The 23,321-nt window shown below is 37.1% G+C and overlaps 1 protein-coding gene across 1 annotated transcript in view; it reads left to right on the top strand.

Annotated features, from left to right (window-relative positions):
• LOC105202319 (fatty acid synthase) overlaps positions 1 to 23,321 on the top strand; it is a 44,648-nt gene that overhangs the window by 5,458 nt on the left and 15,869 nt on the right. Inside the window, exons 2-4 of the mRNA XM_039452668.1 lie at positions 14,309 to 14,559; positions 14,659 to 14,890; positions 15,301 to 15,719. Coding sequence (XP_039308602.1) covers positions 14,309 to 14,559; positions 14,659 to 14,890; positions 15,301 to 15,719 — 902 coding nt within the window. The remainder of the gene's footprint in view (positions 1 to 14,308; positions 14,560 to 14,658; positions 14,891 to 15,300; positions 15,720 to 23,321) is intronic.

The raw sequence follows: 23,321 nt of genomic DNA, 5'->3' as shown, positions 1-23,321 counted from the left end.
TTACCCGATGATAATAAATAGCCGACTGAATTTATTAATAAATTTCTTGCTATCAAACACTGTTGAACAATTTTTCGGCAACTAAAATCTGTTCACCCTGATAAAAAAAAACCGATAGAAAACGATAGAAAGTGCCAGAAACCTGATTCAAAAACAATAGCATTCATTTCGTTTTGACGGAATTCTATTGTTTTTGAATCAGGTTTCTGGCACTTTCTATCGTTTTCAATTGGTTTTTTATCAGGGAAAAAAACACTTTACTATCGCACAGCATGCATTTATCCGACGTTATTAAAAGCAATCAACCGCGATTTTATTGATGATTAAGCATGGTTATTTCATTGCAAAGCAAAGATTCAAAAACATTTAACGCAATATTATATAAGAACGTTAAAAAAACATTTGGAATAGTATTATTAAAATGTTTCTTAAATATTTGAAAATATCATATTATTTAGGTAATGTTTTAAAACCATTTTTATAACATTATATAAAACCGTTAAAAAAATACTTGTAACATTATTGAAACGTTTTTTAAATATTCAGAATTATCACATTATTAGATAATGTTTTGAAAACATGTACACAATATTATATAAGAACGTTGATAAAAGTCACAAGAAATCAATGTTTTAAAACGTTTATTTAATGTTCTTTGTTTAATGGGTCTTTTATACTAAAGCTTCTAAGATTATTCTGCAAGCACCTTATTGTTCTTTGATTTAATTCACACTTCGTTAGTTACTTATTTCATACACACAATGTCTAAAATTTTTATATGTTGTCACGAGTCAGCTGCAGAAATCGATAATTGAACTATGTTTTAATTAATTTTTGTTTTTTGTATTAAATTATAGCTAGCGAAGTGTGTCTTTGTCACTACTTTAATTGTGTAAAAGGATTTTGCAATTTCTAAAGCCAATTAAGAATTATCTTTGCACAAAAATAAACATGTATAAGACCGGATGCCTTAAGACGATGCTGGACCGGTCTCTATACATGCTTATTTCAGCCCATACAGTACAGAGAGATTGCAGGAACATTACAAAATGATTTCATTGAAACATTGTATATTGCATATTGATTACAACACATTGCTGCAACATTGCTGGAAGATTGCAGCAATATTAAGATGTCCGCTTTTTGAAATATTGCATTGAAACATCCCAGTAACATTGCAATGTTATGAATTTTTTCAAAATATAAATATTATTACACTACATAATTCCAATGAACAAAACAATATTTTTATAAAATTTTATAAAACATTTTTTGCAAAAAAAATCTCGGGAATGTTTTTTGGAAATTTCCAAACAGTCACCCTTACAAAAAAAAAATCACTGGCTGGATATTGTAATCCATGTGATTACTGTAATTCCGCCCAAAATGATTACATATAACGGATCACATACATGTAGTTACTGTACTACAAATACTACAGTTGTCAAATTTTTATACTATTCTGTAGTAAATTAGTTTATTAATAAACTCTTTAAATAAATGTACGTGTGCGTTTAAAAAGCAGGAGCTAGGCCGCAAGATTTCAAAATTATATGTATTAATATAACATTGCAATTAGAAATGAAAAAAATGAAAGAAAACGACAATTTTAGGTGCGACCTTGTATTTAACGCTGAAAGGAGAAAAAAAATAAAAATTCTATTCTCGGTTCTCACTGGAACTCACGCAACACAAGGACGTCTTTTGGACGTCTAATGGACGTCGCGGTCTGACATGTCTCGACGTCCAGTGACATACTAATTGTGTCTTGTAGACGTTTAGGAGACGTTCTTCGGACGTACAATGTACCGCTTTTGGACGCCAAATGGACGTCATTAGGACGTCTTGGCAGGACATAAAAAGAACTTTTATGGACGTTGTTTAGACATTATTTTATATTGCGCGATTAAGACTTTATTTAGTAAAAAATAATATTTGTTAGTAAAAGTAGTATTAACTCTGCCGAAAATGTGCGATTATACCCGATTAAAAAAAAAATAATCCAAATCGATTGAGATTTCTGCACCAAAAATACGGTGTTAAGACAGATTGAAAATCGAAACTCAGATAGATTTATTAAAACAGAATACATTAATGTAAAACGTAATAAATGTTTAATTTACAAAAAAATATTTCTTGTGCCCTTTTCGTTAAAAAGGATTAAAAAAAGATTAAATTTGAATTAAATATTTAATTTTTGTACAAGATTAAATAACAATACAAATTGTTATTTACATGTAAAAATTATAAAAATTTATGTGAAACAGCGTTTCACACACGTCACATTTAAAAAAATGAGAGCGAGTACTCGTCTCGAGGTTACAATGAGCAGCTCCTAAAAGTCTTACTAAAATTATGAGGTAAGGAGTCGGCCGCAGTGGCGCCTAGATATAACGCCTGTGGCCGCTTTCGACTCACGAGAAGATCTCCCGCGGCGTGGCCGCCTAGCGGTGGTGCCAGCACTCACTTGTTAAATCTATTTCAATACAAAATTACAGGATTTCATAAATTATAATTAAATCAAATTTTAATGTATACATGTATTTGATTCACAGAATCATGTAAACAGATATGATTCTGTAAATCAAATATATATACCTTGCTACTGAATGTATAATTACTTTTTTTATATTTTAAATTTACGTTCCAAAACGTTTTTTCCAAAAAAAATTTTACTCGATATAATATACGTTATTATTTTTTTATATTTTGAGTAGAATTTTCCTTACAAATAAAATGGCCATTAAATAGCATATTAAGTCTCGTTCTCGATGATGAAGAAATGTAGTAATGCTTGTCATGACTAACTTCACAATGTTTAGAGTATAAGAAAAAAGAAAAGGACTTTAGATTGGCGCCAACGGCCCCATGGTGGCGCCAGCGGCTTTGCGGCGCTTCCTGTTCTCGCTCGCTCTCTCTCTCTCCCGTCATATTGTTTAGAGGTCTTGGATAGAGTGACGTTATCTTGGTCGATGATAATGGGAAAAAACAAGAATTTTTTTTTTGGGGGGGGTGATAAGAAAAGGGGTGGGAAATTATCATCTTCGAACGAGACGTTTCATATAATTAAGATCGAACTTCGCCCGTCTTCGGCGGGCTCGTTCGATCGGTCAATTATATTACACGTCTCGTTCTCGATGATGAAGAAATGTAGATTTTCAGAGTTGAAAGATAACTCACTCCTTTATTTATTTGTTTAGTTCTCTAGTATTGAGCGTGCAAACTTATCATTTGGAGGGAGAATAGGTTTGTTATAAAATTTTGCGAACATTTGTGATCGCGCAGACCAACCTGCTGTACGTCTGATCGTGTCTATATTTATCTTATTTCTAAATGCTGCAGATACAGCCGCATGTCTTGTGTATATTCACTGTACGCTGTGAATATTTTCGTGTCTATACCCGCTTTATTTAACAAGGACTTAATCCAGTGACCTATCGTCTGAGCTGATGCATCTTTATATGGTTTAATCGTCGAAATTAACAATTTTTTATTTTTCCTTGTTCTGAAGTCTTTTGTAATTTTTAAGTAATCTAAAATGGCCGAAGCTACACAAAGGCTCGGTTTTTCTTTAAAGAAGGGTAAAATCAGCTCAGGTTGAGAGGTACTTGGTTTCGATGTTTTTATTAAGTCTGGTATCTTAATGGTTATTCCTGATTCCAAAAATACGATATTATCCACGTTTATCAATGATAACGTCTGCAATATATGAGCTGTGGTTAAGGCTAGAAGTGTGGCAACTTTTTCCGTTGCTTCCCTGAGTTTGAGTTGACTTAAGGGATGCAGATTCTCCATATACGTAAGAACTGACGATATATCCCAGGTAGTATTATTCCTTGGTTTAGTGGGTCTCTTTTTGAATGTACCTTTCAAAAATCGTGAAATGAGGCCATCCTTGTGAATGTCTCGGGAAGAAACAAGGGCAATAGCTGATCGGGCAGTATTTAAGGCGCTATAACTGGCCCCATTGTTAAATCTCGTTGTTAGAAATTTTATAATGTCAGGTGTTTTTGCGTTGTACACGTTCACCTGATTTTGTACTGCAAAATTCCTCCATAGTTTCAAGGGACCTTGGTATTGTTTAAGAGTAGATTCGGTGATAGAATTGATCATAATCTCAGCTGAGTCTTCGTCAATTCCTTTTCTTATAAACGCTGTCCTGATAAGCTCCCTACCATCAGTGAAAGTTTGGACGCAAGTGGGTGTTTTACCTCCCTGCAAGGAGATAATAAGAGATTCTCGTCTGGATTAAATATTAAAGGTGGAGCCACTTGCAATGACATAAATAGAGGGTACCAATTTGAGCTGGCCATCTGGGTACAACCACAACACCTTTTGCTTTGTCTAAAATTATCTTTCGTAACGTTTTAGAAATAACTGCGAAGGGAGGAAAAGCATAGAATCTTTCATTTGCCCATGACATTGTAAAAGCATCTACTACTGTAACCTCTGGGTTAGGAAATCTTGAGCAAAATCTTTTGCATTTCTTATTTAGTCTCGAGGCAAATAAATCAATTGAGAATGGACCAAATTTTTTAAGAATTTTCTTAAACACCTTGTGATTCAACTCCCATTCTGTGTCAATGTTAACGATACGTGATGCATAATCCGCTTCAATGTTTTCTTTTGAAGGGATGTAAGAAGCAAAAATAGATTCCTATCTTCGCACCATTTCCAAATCTTTCGCGATAATTCGCTTAAGTGTGGAAATTGGATTCCACCCGCTTTATTTATGTATGCTATTGCGGATGTGTTGTCTATTCTTATTAAAATTTCGCAATTGGAGTAATCTTCTACGAAACACTTCAATGCCAGAAAGGCTGCTAATAACTCTAGGTAATTAATACTAAATTTTCTTTCCTCGTTGGACCAGGGCCATGAGCGCTCATACCTCTACAATGAGCTCCCCACCCAGTCAAAGATGCATCTGATGATAACTCAATTTGAAATTGATTTAATCTAATAGGATTCTTTCCTATTACAGTTTTATTTTGCCACCAGTTTAAATCTTCCCTCATCTTTTTGTTAATAAATATCTTTCCTTCGTAGCTGTTATTATTAATAATTAAAGCTAGAAATTTTTGCCGTTCTAGTCTTTTACAGTGAATTGATCCATAGGCTACTGCAGGAACTGCTGCTGTTAGAACACCTAATAATTTAGCAAACTCCCTGATTTTAAAGTATTTTCCTTCTTCGAAAGTTTTACATAACTTAATTATTTGTGACTTTTTCTTCTCTGTTAATTCTAGTGTGTAGTCTACAGAATTTATTATAAAGCCTAAATACTTGCGTTTTTGACTGGGTATTAGAGAACTCTTTTTGTAATTTATCACAAAACCTAAATGTTCCAACAGTTTTATTGCTATCTGTACATCATCTGAGCACAGGACAGACGAGTTTTTAATGAAAAGTAAATCGTCAATGTAAATTATACATAGCATTCCTAATGTTCTTAATTTATTCATTACCGGTTTCATAATTTTTGTGTAAACATAAGGACTAGTACATAACCCAAAGGGTAGGCATGTAAATTGAAATAATTTGTTTTGGAATCTAAAGCGTAAGTATTTGCGAAACTCTTCGTGTACTGGTAACAAATAATACGCATCTTTCAAATCCACTGAGGCCATGTAGTCTCCTTGACTTAATAGAGCTTTTGCAGAGCGTATATCTTCCAATTTAAAATGTGGTGGAGTAATAAATTTATTTAAGTTTTTTAAATTAATAATAAATCTGTTGGACCCATCAGGTTTTGGAACTAGGAAATATGATGAGATGAATTGTCCATCACGGTCTTTACACTCTTCGACTGCTTGCATGGATAATAATTTTTTAAGTTCGGTCTTAATTTTAAGAGATTCTTCTGTCGACCAGCTGGGTTCTTTTGGAGGATTATCTTGTTTGGGAAGTTTTTTGAAGGGGATTTTATACCCTTGCAGCCATTGAATTGTGTGTTCATCAGTAGTTACTTCATGCCAATTATTTATAAATAATTTAAGGCGACCTGCGACTGGCTTTACCTCAGCTATTTCTTTGTCGACGTCTGACTCTTTGAGCGACTCGAAGTCTTCAATGTTCTCTGATTGGACTGTGTATTCCTTGATCTGAACCTTATTGTTGGACGTCTCTGATACTGACCCACCTGCTTGTATTTTGCAGGTGGGGTTTTGAAGTTTTCCTGATACTTAGGTTTTTTATCAAAGATTTTGGAAGACTTGTCGGGAGCTTTGATGTTAGTGCACGCTTTTTCAATAGTTTTTGCCTCCTTAACTTGTTCAGCGAACTTGGTTCCATAGAGCCATTCGTCTGGTTTTGTAGCGTCAATCGTTGGTTTTACTGATTTGCTTAATAGCGGTGGGATAAAGGATCTTCTAGCGACAGAGTGTTTATGGAAAACATCCGTCATTAGTTTACCAGCATCACAGAGGTAAGTTATGAGAGTTTCCGAGTCAATTCCGTCCTCTGGTTCGTTCAGAATCATTGAGATTGCAGCCCCTAGGGCTGACAATGCCGAGCCCACTGTATTTTGAGTGTCAATGACATGTCCGTCTCGTTTCTTAGCAATATCTGTCATTACTGGAACAATCTCTAGATTAACCTTGGGAGCTTCTACAAGCAATTCTCCTTTACGAGGATATTTTTCTAGAGGCTTCTTATCGTCGTCTGGAAAACCCTCTCGTAGCCATTTTTCCCATCTGATTTTTAATTCAGGATGGAAATCAACTGTTATTTCCTTTGTGCTGCTGGGATCTTCTCCTAAGATGTCCAACATCTCTTTGGGAACCATTGATATATCATTCGGTGTTGGTGTGTCAGCATCGAGTTCGATCGCTTTATTAGCTAGGTTAGGCACGTTCTCTTTGTTACCTTCTTTTTCTTCACCTGAAAAGAGATTACTTACTTATTCGTGAAAGAGATAAACAAGGCGCCACTTATTGTGCGTAGTGCGAAAATATTTTATTCTTGTTGAATTATTCGCAATTTTTTTTTTTTTTTGCCTTGCCAGAATCGGGTAGATGTTTGTGAGAATGTAAAGAGGGGCACCACTTATTGTGGATAGTGCGAGAATATTTTATTCTTATTGACTTTCTTCGCAACTATTTTTCCCCGTCAGAGTCGTGTGGACCTGACAGTTTTGACTTTCGTGTGGAAAGTTCAAAACAAGGTTATGAGTACAAGAAAAAGGGGGGGTTATAAAATTCGTGTGGAAATTTTTATAACCTCCAACGTACCCCTGATTTCCTGGTGTGTTGGTATTTGTGCCTGACTTAGGATTTGTAACTGGCTTGTTAGGTTATCCAGTTGAATTTGCATTTTCTGCAACCTCTCATCCGATCTGTCACGGTTCCTGTGACGATCTTTTGATCTGGAACGTGAGTGCTTTCTCTTCTTTTCACTTCCCATCGTGGAAGGAAAGCAAAACTCTTTTATTGTTAATTTATAAGCGATATTTATACTCTTAGATGTGCGAAGTTCTGCACAACAAAACAATATGACGGGAGAGAGCGAGAGCGAGCGAGAACAGGAAGCGCCGCAAAGCCGCTGGCGCCACCATGGGGCCGTTGGCGCCAATCTAAAGTAATTTTCTTTTTTCTTATACTCTAAACATTGTGAAGTTAGTCATGACAAGCATTACTACATTTCTTCATCATCGAGAACGAGACGTGTAATATAATTTAAATATTATATATAATAAAATATTAAATATTAACAAATAATATATTTTATTAAAAAGCTATATACTATATATTAGGAGTACAAATTGAAAATCGCCGTTTTTTGTCAAAATTTGAGGATTGATTGTTGAGAAATGGTTACATACTTATTCTTGAAAGTATTGTCCATCGCTGGCCACTACTTTCTCCCACCTTTCGGGCAGCATACGAATCCCGCGTCGAAAAAACTGCTCGTCTTTTGCGGCAATCCACGGATTGACCCAGTTTTTGGCCTCTTTGTAATAATGGAAGTGCTGCTCAGCCAGGCCATGCACCATTGATCGGAACAAGTGGTAATCTGAAGGGGCGATGTCAGGAGAATACGGCGGATGAGGTAAGACGTCCCATTTCAATGTTTCCAGATAGGTTTTAACGACCTGTGCAACATGTGGCCAAGCGTTGTCGTGCAGCAACATCACTTTTTCGTGTCTTTGCTCGTATTGTGGCCGTTTTTCCTGCAATGCTCGGCTCAAACGCATTAGTTGTGTTCGGTAGCGAGCTCCTGTGATGATTTCACCCGGTTGCAACAGCTCATAATAAATCACGCCGAGCTGGTCCCACCAAATACACAGCATGAGCTTCGAGCCATGGATGTTTGGCTTGGCCGTCGATGTTGATGCATGGCCGCGGTAGCCCCACGATTTTTTTCGCTTTGGATTATCATAATGGATCCACTTTTCATCGCCGGTTACAATACGATGCAGAAAACCCTTCCGTTTTTGCCGTTGGAGCAGCTGTTCGCACGCGAAAAAACGCCGTTCGACGTCTCTCGGCTTTAATTCGTATACATGGCACCCAGTGTCCATGCTTTTGGATCATTCCCATGGTTTTCAAACGATGTGAAATAGCTTGTTGAGTCACGCCCAATGAATCTGCAAGTTCCTGTTGCGTTTGAGATGAATCTTCATTCAGTAATGTTTCCAATTGTGCGTCTTCAAACTTTTTCACCTGTCCTGGACGCTCCTTGTCTTCTACGCCGAAATCACCACTTTTGAAGCGTTGGAACCATTCTCGACACGTTCTTTCAGTAATGGAAGCCTCACCATAAGTTTTTACAATCATTCGAAGCGCCTCAGCCGCAGATTTTTTCGAATTGAAGGCAAAAAGCAAAACTTCCCGCAAATGACGCTTATTGGGCACAAATTTCGACATTTTCGATCACAAAAAAATATATAACGCCGATAAAAATTTACAACTGCAATGATAAGGAATTGTTGCCAGATGCCCAACCTTACATTTAAAATTTTTGATCTAACGTTTGGCGCCAGCATTTACCGCTGGCGCCATCTACTGGAAAACGGCGGTTTTCAATTTGTACTCCTAATATTAAAGCTTATCATATTATCAAAATTTATAGTTTACATTTATATATGTGTACGCGCTCAATCGTAGATCGCGGCACTTAGTTTTTTTTGGAATAGAGAGATAATGGATAAAGGAGACGGACAAAGTAGGCGCTGGTGCTCGTCTCGCACGAGACAATAAGGATCGCGACGATTACGGGGCGCAGAAGATCGGTGAAATAATTGCTAGGAGAACTCACGGGTGTCAAACAGTCAAATATATTCACATATTATCACAATTACAAAGAATGATTACCCGAGTGGGATGATCGTTAACTTCGATACAGTTTTGCGCCACGTGGTAATGGCGCGCTCACAGAAATCTCGCCACCGTAGATCGCTATGGCGCGGAGAGATCTCGCCACCGGAGATCTCATGCACAAATTTCTACCACGCGTGAGATCGCGAAGGGCGTGTTTGTGAGAGTCACACTTGTTCGATTCTCGCCAACCGGAGAATCTTTAATTCTCACCAACCGGAGAATCTTTAATTCTCGTCAACCGGAGAATTTCTTCGAGTGAGTTCGCAGCACGTTGCTGCGTGATCACGCAACCGACGGCGGACGCAAGCCGGCTTGGAGCACGCGAGTTTGCTCCGGTTTCTTTCTCACTCGCGAAAACGCACTGTCGATCGACTCGATCACTCAAACTGTCACTCGCGTGAGTCCAGCGTTGCGACAGCAATTTGAAAAAAGTGACGAATATCGGAAAACTTGCACACGGCCAGGATGCGTGTTGCTGCTCGAGGAAGAAGAAGGAAGAAGAAACCGGAAACAAACAACTCGCGTCGTTATATTCGCGCAGAAAACGGAAATCGCGAACGCTCCTTTCCCAGTTATCCTTAGCGCCGCGGTGATATATTGAATGATTTATCGATTTCGTCTATTTGGTCCCGCAATTTCTTGTTCTCTATCAATAATGATTTGTGCAAATTATCATTTACTTGCTCTTGCCTCAGCAATTTTTCATTTTCTTGTATCAGTCGTAATAGCTCGTCTGTCTGCTAATAAATATAATTAATAAAATGAGTTTTTATAAAATATAATTCTTATGAAATGAGTTAAAGTACCTTGTTGTCTGGAATTGCTGGTATGAGTTCTGGCTCTGGTACGAGATTAAATTCAAACTGTTCCCTCTTTTTATATTCCGCATTTGCTAATTTCTATAATATTTTAATATAAATTTTACGAGTACAATTTTTTTTATTATATTACACCTTTTTATACTTTATATAGTAATTTTCACGGTGGATTAATCATGGGTGGCGAATTTAGTACGTCAAATAAGGTCGGAATGGCATTTGGTTTCAATTTTTCCCAACCATCAGATCGATGATTTTCAAATTTTGAATCTTCAAAATGTTTCTGTAAAACAAAATTACATATTTCATTGCGAATTCACATTCGCACATTCACAGATGTTAAAATAATAAAAGGTAAAAATTTATTTTACACAAGCGTGAAACCTCAGTTGGTATCCAACTATTTCCACGCCGTATATTTTGCAGATATTTTGCTTTTCAATTACCCATCGGGAACCGGAATAATTTCCAATCATTTTCTAATCTATTGCTGCAATGTAATGCAACACAGCAAGGCATCTTCTTGCTTACTATTACGTATGCAGTAAAGTTGGAAATTATTGATTATTTCACCGTTAAATATCGGAAAAATACATGTATTTTGCCAACAAGACACTTGCCTACACGTTCACACGTCCGGACTTGCAAAATCGTACGCATTATTTCAAAATATAGTGTTACACAGCGAGCTGTTACCCGTTTCCTAACCTAACAATGTCAGAAGAAAAAGCAGAAAGTGATCGCAGCAAAGAATTGTTTTGTAATAAAAACGAGATTTATATTAATGCGCTTAATATAGGCAATTGTCAAATCGGAAAAATACATGTATTTTTCCAAAATAATTAATAATTTTCAACTTTACTGCAGAGTACACACGGAAATCACAGTATAAACCATGTTGCCTGCACATCTAGTAGGAACCAAAATGGCGGATGAGAATACCTACGTATCTAGTGCCTTACGCGATACACATTCTGAACGCGCTCTGCCTAATGGCTCGTCAACTATGTATGTATCGGGTAGCCGAACCGACATGTCAAACTTAATACTACGACGCTTACAATTATAAACAAAGTTATTCAATAAAATGAAAATGGGTGCCATGTAACTAAAGAGATTATACTATAGAGGGGAAGAGCCAGCCACAAATGCGTAAGCTAATAGAAAGAAACAGGAAACTAGATAATCCCCATCATCCTTGTTTAATCGCGCATGCGTTGTTGATTTTTGCAGTCAAGTAGGGAGAATTTGAAACAAAGTACACCATACCTCCTCACTCAGGGCCACTCAGCTCGATGCGCGCGCACAACATTAGACAAGGACAGTGAGGATCATTTCATTTTTTTTTCTTACTATTAGCTAAACACTTCCACTTACAGGAGCCCTATGCCTATTACACACCTCGCATGTAACCCTCTTCTCCTCTACTATTGTCCCCCATCTCCCCTATCATATTTTCACAGACTATGGTTCGAATGATTCATAGACGTTTCTCAGATCTCAAATACAATTTTGTCTTGCGGTAACGTAACAAGCAAGACAAAGACAGATTTGAGATATATCTGAGATTTAAGAAACGTCTATGAATTCAAATCTATAGCCTTAAAATGTTTTTGTCATCTTCTATTGGCGATGCAACAATTTTCCTGTGGCGCTCCTGGTGGTAATTGTTAGAACCATTGCTAGTCAGACACTTTGAAGCAAAGTGTACTTATTACAATGGAAAATAATAAAATAAAATAAAATAAAATATTACATATTGTTATGTGGTGCAATGTCAACTATAAGAAAAACGAAATTAGTTTTTATCACTTTCTAAAAGAAAGTAATGAGTTCTTTTAAAATAGATGTTATCGCGGCCGTACCGGCTATTATAAACTGTCTTTTTACAGACGGTAATGGCTATACGGCTACCGGATTACAGAAAGAACAGTTATAAACCAAATTTAAAAATGAAAACGGGCACGTATATAAAAAATACTTGTTTTTTTATTTTGATCTGTACTAAACCAAAATCAGAAGGAACACTCCCGTGCCTTTCCTTGTAAGATTAAACTTAATCTTTGTTGTTAAGAATAAGAATAAATTCTATACGTAATTTGTTTTGTTTTGATACTCATTGTAATTTAAAATAAGGATTCCTAAAATATAGCATATTTATGATTTTGCGTTAAAATTTATACAATCATTAAATTCTTTTTTATTTAAATATTGATTTTTGTTTTTATTTTTAATAAAGCCAAATCTAATTAAGGTAAATATATCGAATAGGAGAGGCAGCCCCGATGACCTTGACTTTTTTGTCAAGGTCATAACCCTGAGTAATGTCCAACAAGTTTAGCAGTCGCATGCCCTTCAATAAAAAGTTATAATCATAAAAAGTTTGTAAGTTTTTTGAAATTTTACTGTATTTCCCGTTTCTGATACCATTTTTAAGTTTTATATTTCCTTTTTTTTTTATAGTTGGAAAACACCTTTATTGGTCCCTGCGCCTGTGGGGACAGGACGCGGAGTATGTGGGACTTTCCAACCTAGACTTGGTCGGCATACCCACTAAAACCCAACTTTTTCCGGCGTCTGGGCTCGGGACAGTTCACGGGATCGTACTAACATGCACCGCGATCCGTCCTAGCCTAAACGAGTCTCCGCCCGAGAGCGGAGACTCCCCTCCGAATTAGCGACCGAGACTCGACCGAAGTCAAGCCTCAGTCGCTCGAACTGGGATGATCAGGGAGTGCTCTGCCCTAGGTTCGCACTCCCGCATCCCAAGCCCCGGACAGGTCAGCCGGGCAACTATTCCGCCACTGATTCCGCCCAAGGTGTACACCCAGCGTGTTTGATTCTGTCCATTGGGAAATGTTCTAAACTGAGAAGTTGCTATTTTTCTACATACTTACAGTTCATGATTAACGTAACGACCAATAAACTCTAATCGTTTCTTTAATCATAAACTGAGAGTATGTAGAAAGTGGTGACTGCTCAGTTTGGAAAATTTCCCCATAGACAGAATCAAACACGCTGGGGGTACACCTATGGAATTTGATTCTGTCCATGGGAAAATTTTCCAAACTAAGAAGTCGCTATCTTTCTACATACTTACAGTTTATGATTAATGTAATGACCAATAAAATCTAGTCGTTACATTAATCATAAACTGCGAGTAAGTAGAAAGTGGTGACTTCTCAATTTAGAAAATTTCCCCATGGACAGAATCAAATTCCATGGGTGTACCTCCTCAACAGTGGAGAGGGTACAGCCCTCTGTCCGATCTAGCCGGCGCTGTGAGGGTCCCCCCTCCCCACTGTTCCTTTTCGGCTTCCCCCTTTTTTTAAAGAAGAAGGTGGAAAGTTTTATATTTCCTAACCCAACCCATAATTCGAAATCTAATATAATTATAACTTACAAATTGCAACTAAAATAGTGTTAAGTTAGGTTAAATTAAAAAAAAGAGGGAGGTGCAGGGGGGTGCAGGGGGGTGCAGGAGGAGGGGCGGAGCCCCTCGTTCTCTACCCGACGCGTTCTCTATACCCATAGTTACAATAACATAGACCTTGTCCCACGTGGAAAGCCGTAAATTCATTATAATTTTCATAAGCTTTTATGATTATAACTTTTTAACGAAGGCGAGTGACGGCTAAAACTTGTTGGACGTTACTCAAGGTCATGACCTTGACAACATATGTCAAGATCAAGGTCATTGGGGCTGCCTCCTCTATTCAATATATTTACCCTAATTAAAATTAATCAATAGTAAAAACATATTCATAATACTTATTTAGAATTAAATAATTTTTTTATTTTTCTTTCAAAATAGGAAAAAAGAAATCGCTTATTTTATATAAAAAATATAAAATATTTGTTTTATTCTATTTTATTTTAAATAGCTGCGTATTTCAATTGCTTTTAATTTAAATACAACCCACTCCTGATATTCAGTAACCATCCTACAACGTCCAAAAAGACTAATAAATTATTTTTGCTACTAAATGTAACAATTGCTACTAAATGTAACACGAATTATATAATACATGAAATATGACATACCATCATGACAATGACCTATCTCACAATCTCTTTTTCTACTTTAATTATAAATTTATGTTAAAGAAGAATCTTAAATTTTATATAAAAAGGTAAATAGTCAAGGTAAATTTATCGATCTTTTATTAGAGAATCCGGAAATACTAAAATTTATGGGAACAATTAATAATGTGGAAAAATTTGATGCGGACTTTTTTGGATTTTCTTTCGAGCAAGCACATTTACTTGCGTCTGAGGCGAGATTATTATTGGAACATGCTTATGAAGCAATTATCGATGCGGGGATTAATCCAAAACAATTAAAAGGAAAAAATACTGCTGTAATAATAGCAGTATCTTTTTTAGATACGCAAGAAAAATTTCTATATCAGACTCATCAGGTAAAAAAATTATTACTTATTAAAAATATACTAGGAAAAAATCATTGAATTTATTATTTGTGTACAAAAAGTTGCATAATGATGAATTGTTATAATTAGCTACGCGGCCAGAATGTTATTGGATGTTGCAAATCTACATTAGCAAATATTCTTTCATCCCATTTGGATTTGGAAGGACCATCACATACAATCGATTCAGCATGCAGTTCGAGTCTTTCTGCCCTAGCCGTTGGGTATGATTATATCATGTCTGGTACATGCGAAGATGTGATAGTTGGAAGTTCAAATTTATGTTTTCATGCTATGATAAACCTGCATTTTTCACATCTAGGTATTTTTCAAATTAACTGTTTTTCTAATACATGTAAAAAAATGCATAAAAATTAAAGAATTACGTTTTTCTTATAGCATTCAAAAATAAATTTATTCAATTTTCATCAAGCTCTGTAACTTCGATGAAAACATTTGCAATAAGATTTTGCTAAAATAAAATTATCTTTTAAGACAAATGGTATTTTAATTTTCCATGGTAAACTTATAGATAAATTGCGTTTATTCATAATCGATTTCATATTTAGGAAAAAATTATACAGAAATTTATTTATACAGAAATCTGAATTTATATTTTGTTTCAATACGGCGGAGGGGGGGGGGCGCAAATTTTCTGAAGATTTATTATTGTCTATATATAAATTAATTCAATATAAATTAAAACATGATTATATATTTTATATTTTTGAGGTGTTCTGTCATCTGACGGTCACTGCAGACCTTTCGACATCATGGCAAACGGATATACACGTAGTGAAACAATGGCAGTGGCATACCTTCAAAAGGCGAAAAATGCGAAAAGGATTTACGCCATATGTCCACATATTAAATTGAACAGTGATGGCTATAAAGAAGAAGGAATAACATATCCGTCGTCGCATATGCAAAGTATTTTACTAACGGAATTGTACGATGAATGCGGAATACGGAAATCATTTTTGGATTACATTGAAGCACATGGTACAGCTACCAAAGTTGGCGATCCTCAGGAAGTCAGTGCACTCCAGAACGTTTTGTGTAAAAATAGAGAAACTCCATTAATGATTGGTTCTGTCAAATCCAATCTTGGTCATGCTGAATCTGCGAGTGGTTTTACTCAGATCGCTAAGGTAAAGCATGTAATTTCCGCTTTTATTTACTAATTTCAAGTTTATTTTCATTATACTTATTCACAAAAAATCAAATACACAAATAGAAGCAAATATATTTAAATGAAAATTGTTTGACAAATTATTTGAACAAGAATTAAGATAACAAGCTGATGCAATTTTTTATCATTTTAGCGTTAAAATGATGATGAATTATAATCTGCTTACTATCTAGAAAGGTTCATTAACCCTTCGTGATCCAACATTTTTCTTTGCTTCTTTCCTAGTTTAGTTAAATCACTGGTAATAGTTTTTAAAAGTGTTTTTGAGCTCTAAAAAATCTAAAAAAAATTCTGGTACACTCTCTTTCAACTTTTTAGAATACAATTTAGCAATTATTGACTCGAAACTCGTTTCAATCCTAAATCCGTGCCGTACTCGAGTTTTAATTGGAATGAATAATCCGATAACAATCAGAAAAAACTTTCTAATTATATTTTGTTCTATTTTTCTTTTTTTCTCTTTTTTTCTATCCGTCTGAATCCACTCTTATCCGAAATCTGTATTCGAATCTTTCCAATACTTTCACCAGGGTGATGTATTATTGCATAATGCACATGTAATTTCATAATTTTTAAAACAATAATCTGTAAGATTGTTAAATTTAAATGGTTCCTCTTATATACAATTTTATATATACCACAAATACATAAACAATTTTATAAATCGAGAAGTTAACTGATTATGAATATGTGATTGAAGTTTGATAACATTATTTCGTAAATGTAACAGAGTATTCGATTTACTAGTTCGACCTGACTTCGAGTCGATGGTGTTTTTTTTTAGATGCATTTTTTGCACAAATTATCTCTTCTTTTGTAGTTAAAAAGAACAACCATTGACTGGGAATCGGGTCTAGTTAACAAATCAAATACGCTAAAAATTTACATTGTAATTATAGCATAAATTAACTAACAAAAAATATTTGATAAAGTTTTTTTCAAATTTTGAATCCAACGACATCGACAGATTCAATCATACCAATTCCTACAGGAATTGTTAAAATTTTAATGTTTTTCGATAATATCTTCATTGTTTCAAATATTCCTAAATTTTGATAAACTCATGAATCTTCCGGTTTATAAAAATGTTTCTGTTAAACAAATATCCGGCTTCTGGAAAATTAAAATATTGGATATCCGGTATCTGGATTTACGTTACCGATATTACTGTTATCATGTATCCAGAAATTTCACTGTCCAGAACAGTACTAATCTTAATTTGGTTAGAATCTCTATAATAAAATATTATAATAAAAATAACTTTTTAATTATTAAAATTCAGAGTAAAAATAAAAAAAATCATGATTTACTAACAAGGAAAAAATAAAACTTTATTTGTTCAACTGGGACATTGGTGACACGCGGTTAATTTTCACCTCTTATTGTATAAAACACACCTAACCTACGGCGTCACTTGGCGTCAAGAAGTAGGAGAGAGGGAGGGTAAGATGACAAAGTGGGTAAGATGACGAATTGTTAATATTTTCAAGTTAATAACAAATAACGAACCGATGCTTAATTTATTAAAAATTTTAAATGGTAACAAATAATCTGCGAGGGTTTAATTTCAATTTGTCCATAAGAATAGATAATATAATAAGAAATGTGTTCTGGAAGTACCTACCCAATCAACACACAATATTTTAAAAATGTTTTTAAAAACATTAAGAAAACATTTTTAAAAACATTAATAAAAACGTTAACAATAATGGTTAAAATGTTTATTTTAACAATAAAAAATGTTTTTTAAATATTATACAAATATTTTTAAACATTTAAAGAAAATTTTAGTGTCAAAAACAGACACTAAAATTTATGAATACACGAGCAACACATAGTATACTATTTAAAGAAAATATTTATTAAACGTTAAAGAAAAGGTTTTCTAACGCAGCATAAATGAGCAAAACAATATTTAAAAAAAAACATTTTAAAACCTTTTGCAATAAAAAAATTTTTTGAAAACATTAAAATGAATGGATTCATGCTTCTTTTTATATAAAAAACATTTTTTTGTAACATTGAGGTTTATCTTGGAATTTTTTTCGAAAATTTTTACGCGGTCATCTATCCAAGTCGCGAACCCGATGAACGTTGCTTCTATGATCACTGCGAACTGATCCTTCGGGATGATTTGTAAACACTTTATGCTAATATATGTACATCACTCATAGATCAGGTCAATGTATGTTATCGAAAAGACAAAATATATATACTTAAAGCTTATTATTTATATAAATATATGTAATTAAGTTAATTTTTTACTGATTTCACAGATTTATTGAAACATTTTTTAAACGAATTTTAATATTAATAATAATTAAAAAATAAATAGCTTAAATGTTAAATAAATAATAAATAAACATAATTTTATACAGACAAAAAATAAGTAAAATAATTAATACATATTAAATAAACATTAAATAAATATTAAATAAATGTTTAAAAAATGTTTACTAAAATCATTTTTGCAACAAATTCCTAAAAATTAATACTTAAACAATATTAAATAGACGTTTAAAAAACGTTTATTTAAAAATAATAAAATAAATTGTTCAGTGAACTCAGTTTCGGTGATTTAAGATTTGACGAACGAGCACTGGAAGCCGGTTTTTCTCAGAGAAAGAACGCGGGAGCTGTGAATTTTGAATTCGCGCGATACTGCTAGCGAGCGTTGAGAGCGTTGAAAGACAGCAATACCGCGAACGACGAGGAAAGAGAAAGCGCGAGAGAGCGACGACGACATACGCGAACAGGAGATAACCGAGAGGTGTGGCGCTCGAGTGCAGGAACGGACGACAGGAGGTGATCAAGGATGCACTAAATGTACAGTTTTGTCGGTTCTCACAAAGTGTTTATTATCACTTGTCACAAAGTTTCTACTGTCACTGATAACTCGGATCGAGAGCACTACAATGTTCGGTATCGATATAGAGAAGTCTGATTCCGTTCGCGCGGTCACTTTTGCAAAAGGGAATTTGAATCGATCGCGTTTCTCTCGCTTCTGAGGCGTCGGGGTCTCGAACGATAGCACGAACCCTGGAAAAACGGTGCTCCGCGAAGGAGAGTCGGGAGGAGCGAATTGTTCCCGAAATGAAGATTATTGGCCAAGCGGCCCTCCTGATGGGAGTTACCGATTTGAACGAACGAGCGCGTACCGTTCAATTCGGTGTTTGGAAAATATCGATGTTCGTTGACTCTCCTTCGCGCGCGCCTTGGCGCGAAACTTGTTTGCTTCGGAGATGAGCAAATTAACGGGCAGAGATGCTCGTGAAAAGAATAACAGAATCCTCGGATTTGACCGTGACGGGAGACAAATAGAGATGAAAGACAACTTCAAAGATATTTACAAGTATCAGTGTCAATATTGCCTTAATAATTATTGCGAGGAACAGAATTATAATTTTCAATCAAACAGTTATCAGTTTTGAAAATTTATGCGATATGCTAAAATACAATATATATAATAAAATTTGCGATTAAATACATTTGGTTCTGAACATAAATATTAAATAAATATTAAATTAATGTTCAATAAATGTTAAATTAATGTCTTTAAAATTGTTTCAAATAAAAACTTAATGTAAAATTATTAGAGTTACGACAGGGAACGTGGCGGAGGGAATGAAAGAATCACTCTGTAGAATGGGATTAATCACTCGTTTAATCCGGAAGCTCGATACAACGCGTGAATAGTAAAAGAAGGCAGGAGCGACGCACGAGACGGACGGAGAGTGAAAGTGCCTGCGCAGCGTAGCATGCGCGTTGGATCGTTAGGACGACTCCTCGTGTGAAGTCTGATCGTAGAGCGTGATCAAGTTTCGCCAACACCTCCCCTCGATCGATGATCAGTGAGTCTTCGAGGGAACTCGCTCGAGTCCAGAAATCTCCAAACATCTCACGTGCTTTGGTCTGGGAAGACCTTTGGTTAACATGTCGGCAGGCATGTCGACGGTAGAGGCGTGGGCCACCTTCAACAGACCTTGGTTGAGAGTATCACGGATGAAGTGATGACGCATGTCAATGTGCTTGCTCCTGGAGTGGGGATTCTGAGCCAGCTTCAACGCCCCCAAATTGTCGTTGAATACGGTAACGTTTCCGAGTTCGGAGAATCCGAGTTGTTGCAAGAATTTGCGTAAATAAATGGCCTCTTTGGCGCATTCGGTCAGTCCCATGTACTCCGCCTCGGTAGACGAAAGGGCTACCGTGGGTTGTTTTCTGGAATCCCAGGATATGGGACTGCCGGACAGCTTGAACAAGTAACCGGTGTATGATCGTCGATCTTCAGGGCAGCTGCCCCAATCAGCGTCCACGAAACCTTCGATGGGCTTGGAGTCCCTTCGATAGACTAATCCAAGTTCTCTGGATCCTTTGAGATATGAAGGACCCGTTTCGCAGCAGTCCAGTGTTCTTGGCCGTAGCAATTATTAAATTGCCCTAGGTAGCTAATAGCGTAGCTTATGTCGGGACGTGTTGTTACGGCCAGGTAAGTAAGAGCGCCAACAGCTCTCGGTAAGGAAGATTTGTTTCTTCTTCGTCAGGATCCGAATTCTTGGTGAGTTTCACGCTGGAGTCGATCGGTGTGCTGATGGGATTGCAATCGGTCATCCCGAATCGTTTTAAAATGTCATCGATGTAACCTCGTTGATGCATGGTAGCCTCCTTTTTGCTAACGATGAATTCTATGTTGAGACAGTAGCCCACTTCGCCGAGATCCTTCACATCGAAGTGTTCGGTGATCATATCGCGAAATTTCGTAATGATCTTGGAGTTACGAGAAGCGACTAAAATGTCGTCGACGTAAATCACGATGGCGATGAAGTCTTCCCCTTTTCCACGTGTGTAGAGGCAAGGGTCTGCGTCAGAGGGAGTGGCGCCGAACTTCTTGAGTGTGCTGTCCAACTTGGTGTGCCAGTTTCTTCCGGCCTGACGGAGACCATATAGTGACTTCTTCAAGAGGCATACTTTGTCTCCTTTTTGCAGGTCTAGGAGAATTTGATTTGCTTTATTCGCCAGATTTCGATCGTCTTCCTCCTCCGAAATAGTCCTTAGAATTTTGGCTAGTTGCTTAGGAGGTTCCATGAGAATCTGTTCGTCTAAGTCGCCATTTAGGTAGGCGGTCGTTATGTCAAAGTGATGCATTTTCATGCCTAGGTGAACTGATAGTGCAGTGATCAACCGTATCGTTCCTTGACGGGCTACGGGTGCAAATACTTCGCCGAAATGTAATCCAGGCTGCTGGCTAAATCCTTGAGCGACTAGGCGGGCCTTGCGTCTGCAAAGAGAACCATCCGAATTGAATTTGTTCCTTAGAACAATGCGACTTCCTACAGTAGTGGAGTTCTTTGGACGGTCAATGAGTTGCCACGTTCCGTTTTGTATTATAGATTTGATTTCGGTTACCATGGCGTCGTGCCATTCCTCAGCTTCCGGGCTCGCCAGAGCCTGTTTCATTGGTACTTCAGATGCTAAGGCGATTATTTCTTCTTCAGCGTAACCGACGTGGGTATTGGCAGACTGATAAACTTTGCGAGGTCTTCCTCTTTGTTCTGTTCTCAAGACTTTTGGTCTTCCTCTCCCCCTCGATGAAGACTGCGGTAATTCGGGCGCGATTTCATCGTTGTAGTTGTCTTCATCGGGTAATTCCTCGATGTGGGGATATAATTCAACGTTGATGGATTCAGATTCCGTGTTTGTCGCATTCGCTGGTCTCTCTTCGGGATTGTCGTTTGACGATCGGTCGAGATCCTGGGGGGGTGATTTATCATCCTCGATGAATTTGACGTCACGTGATATGATAACCTTGTTTTCGTCGGTTAGCCATACTCTGAATCCTTTAGACTCGGTAGAATAACCTAGGAAGATGCCTTCTTTGCAGCGTCAATCCAACTTCCCTCGGCCTGGTTCTGTGTTTAAACAGAGGACTCGACATCCGAATTCCCTGAAGTGCTCGACGTTGGGAACGTCTCCGGTCCACAGTTGATATGGCGTTAAGCCATCGAGACTTTTAGATGGGCATCGATTCCGGATGTAGTTGGCGGTGTTGACCGCTTCGGCCCAAAATTTAGGTGGCAAGCCCGACTGTGCGAGCAAGCATCTGGCCATATCCAGAAGAGTACGGTTTCGTCGTTCCGCGATCCCGTTCTGTTCGGGATTGTACGGAACGGTAAGTCGTCTGGTGATGCCGTTGTCCTTTAGGAACTTGTCGAAATCTTTGCCTGTAAATTCCAAACCGTTATCGGACTGAAAAGATTTAACCTTTTTACCTGTTTGTCTTTCTGCGAGTACGATAAATCCTTTGGTTGCCTGAAGGGCTTCATTTTTGTGTCGCAAGAAACGAACTTCGCTCCATCTTGAACGGTCGTCGATGAACTCGATGAAGTATTTCGCTTTCCCTATTGATTCGGTCCGCATGGGACCGCAAACGTCCGAGTGAATGATGTCGAGGAGCTTCGAGACTCTACTGGATTTCTTAGGGAATGGTGTGCGGGTCATCTTTCCTTCGAGGCAGGTTTTGCAAGTAATGTCCTTAGTGATGGTGTTGAACTTCACGCCGTTGATGGTTCCTTGTTGCTGTGCCTTGATGAGGTCTCTCACGTTCAGATGGCCAAGTCTGCGATGCCACAGCTCGACGGCTGAAAGTTTTTCTGACGACGATAACGCGCAGCTAGGTTTCGAATTATTCTGACCAGATTCACGCACGAAATACAAGCCGCCAACTCTTTCTGCGATCAACTTAATATTTTCGTCTCTGTCAATTATTGTTGCGTTTTCCTTCGTAAAAATCACTTTAAAACCGTTGTCTGTTATTTTGCTTACCGACATCAGGTTAGTGCGTAAATCCGGAACGTGCAACGTCTTCCTTAGAGAAATGATTTTGTTGTCGCCGTGTACGTCGGCTGTGAACTTCACTTTGCCCTCGGCTGTCGTTTCGGTTGAAGTGCTGTTTGCCAGATTTAATTTTCCGGGTCGAGAGAGATTAACTTCGTGGAAAGTGTTTAAATCGCTGCACAGATGAGCGGTCGCGCCGCTGTCTAGGCACCAGGCTTGGCGCGATTTGATCGCGTCGGTCTGTAACGCAACGTCGACGCGTAATGACACTTCTTCCTCTGCATTTTTGGCCGATTGACTCTTGAGGGTCTTCGAACGACACTCCGCGGCTCTGTGACCTATTTTATCGCATTTACTACAGCGAGGCTTATCTGTCTTTTGGTCGTCACCTTGTGTACTGTCTTTAGGTTTGAACGCTTTGTTTCTGCGTGCTCGATTCCTATTTTTGTTTACGTACATTGCCTTGGCGCCAGAACTATGTGTCTCGCTCTTTCGTGCTTCGTTCTCTTCTACGATTTTAATGCGTAGAGTATCCGGTGCAATTCATCGCGAGCTTCGATTGCGCATCGAAAATTGTCGAAACTCGACGGTAGACTGTATAAGAGCATTGTCGCGAGGACGTCGGGATGTATATCTACCTGCATGTCCTGCAGCTTGTCTACTGCGTCGAAAAATTTGTTTATATGCTCGCGGACGTCGCCACCTTCCTCCATACGATGAAGCATTAATT

The sequence above is a fragment of the Solenopsis invicta genome, chromosome 8 (assembly GCF_016802725.1).
Source record: "Solenopsis invicta isolate M01_SB chromosome 8, UNIL_Sinv_3.0, whole genome shotgun sequence".
Taxonomy (NCBI): Eukaryota; Metazoa; Arthropoda; class Insecta; order Hymenoptera; family Formicidae; genus Solenopsis; species Solenopsis invicta.
The sequence above is the reverse complement of the archived record's forward strand: the minus strand, read 5'-3'. Positions and strand labels throughout refer to the sequence as shown.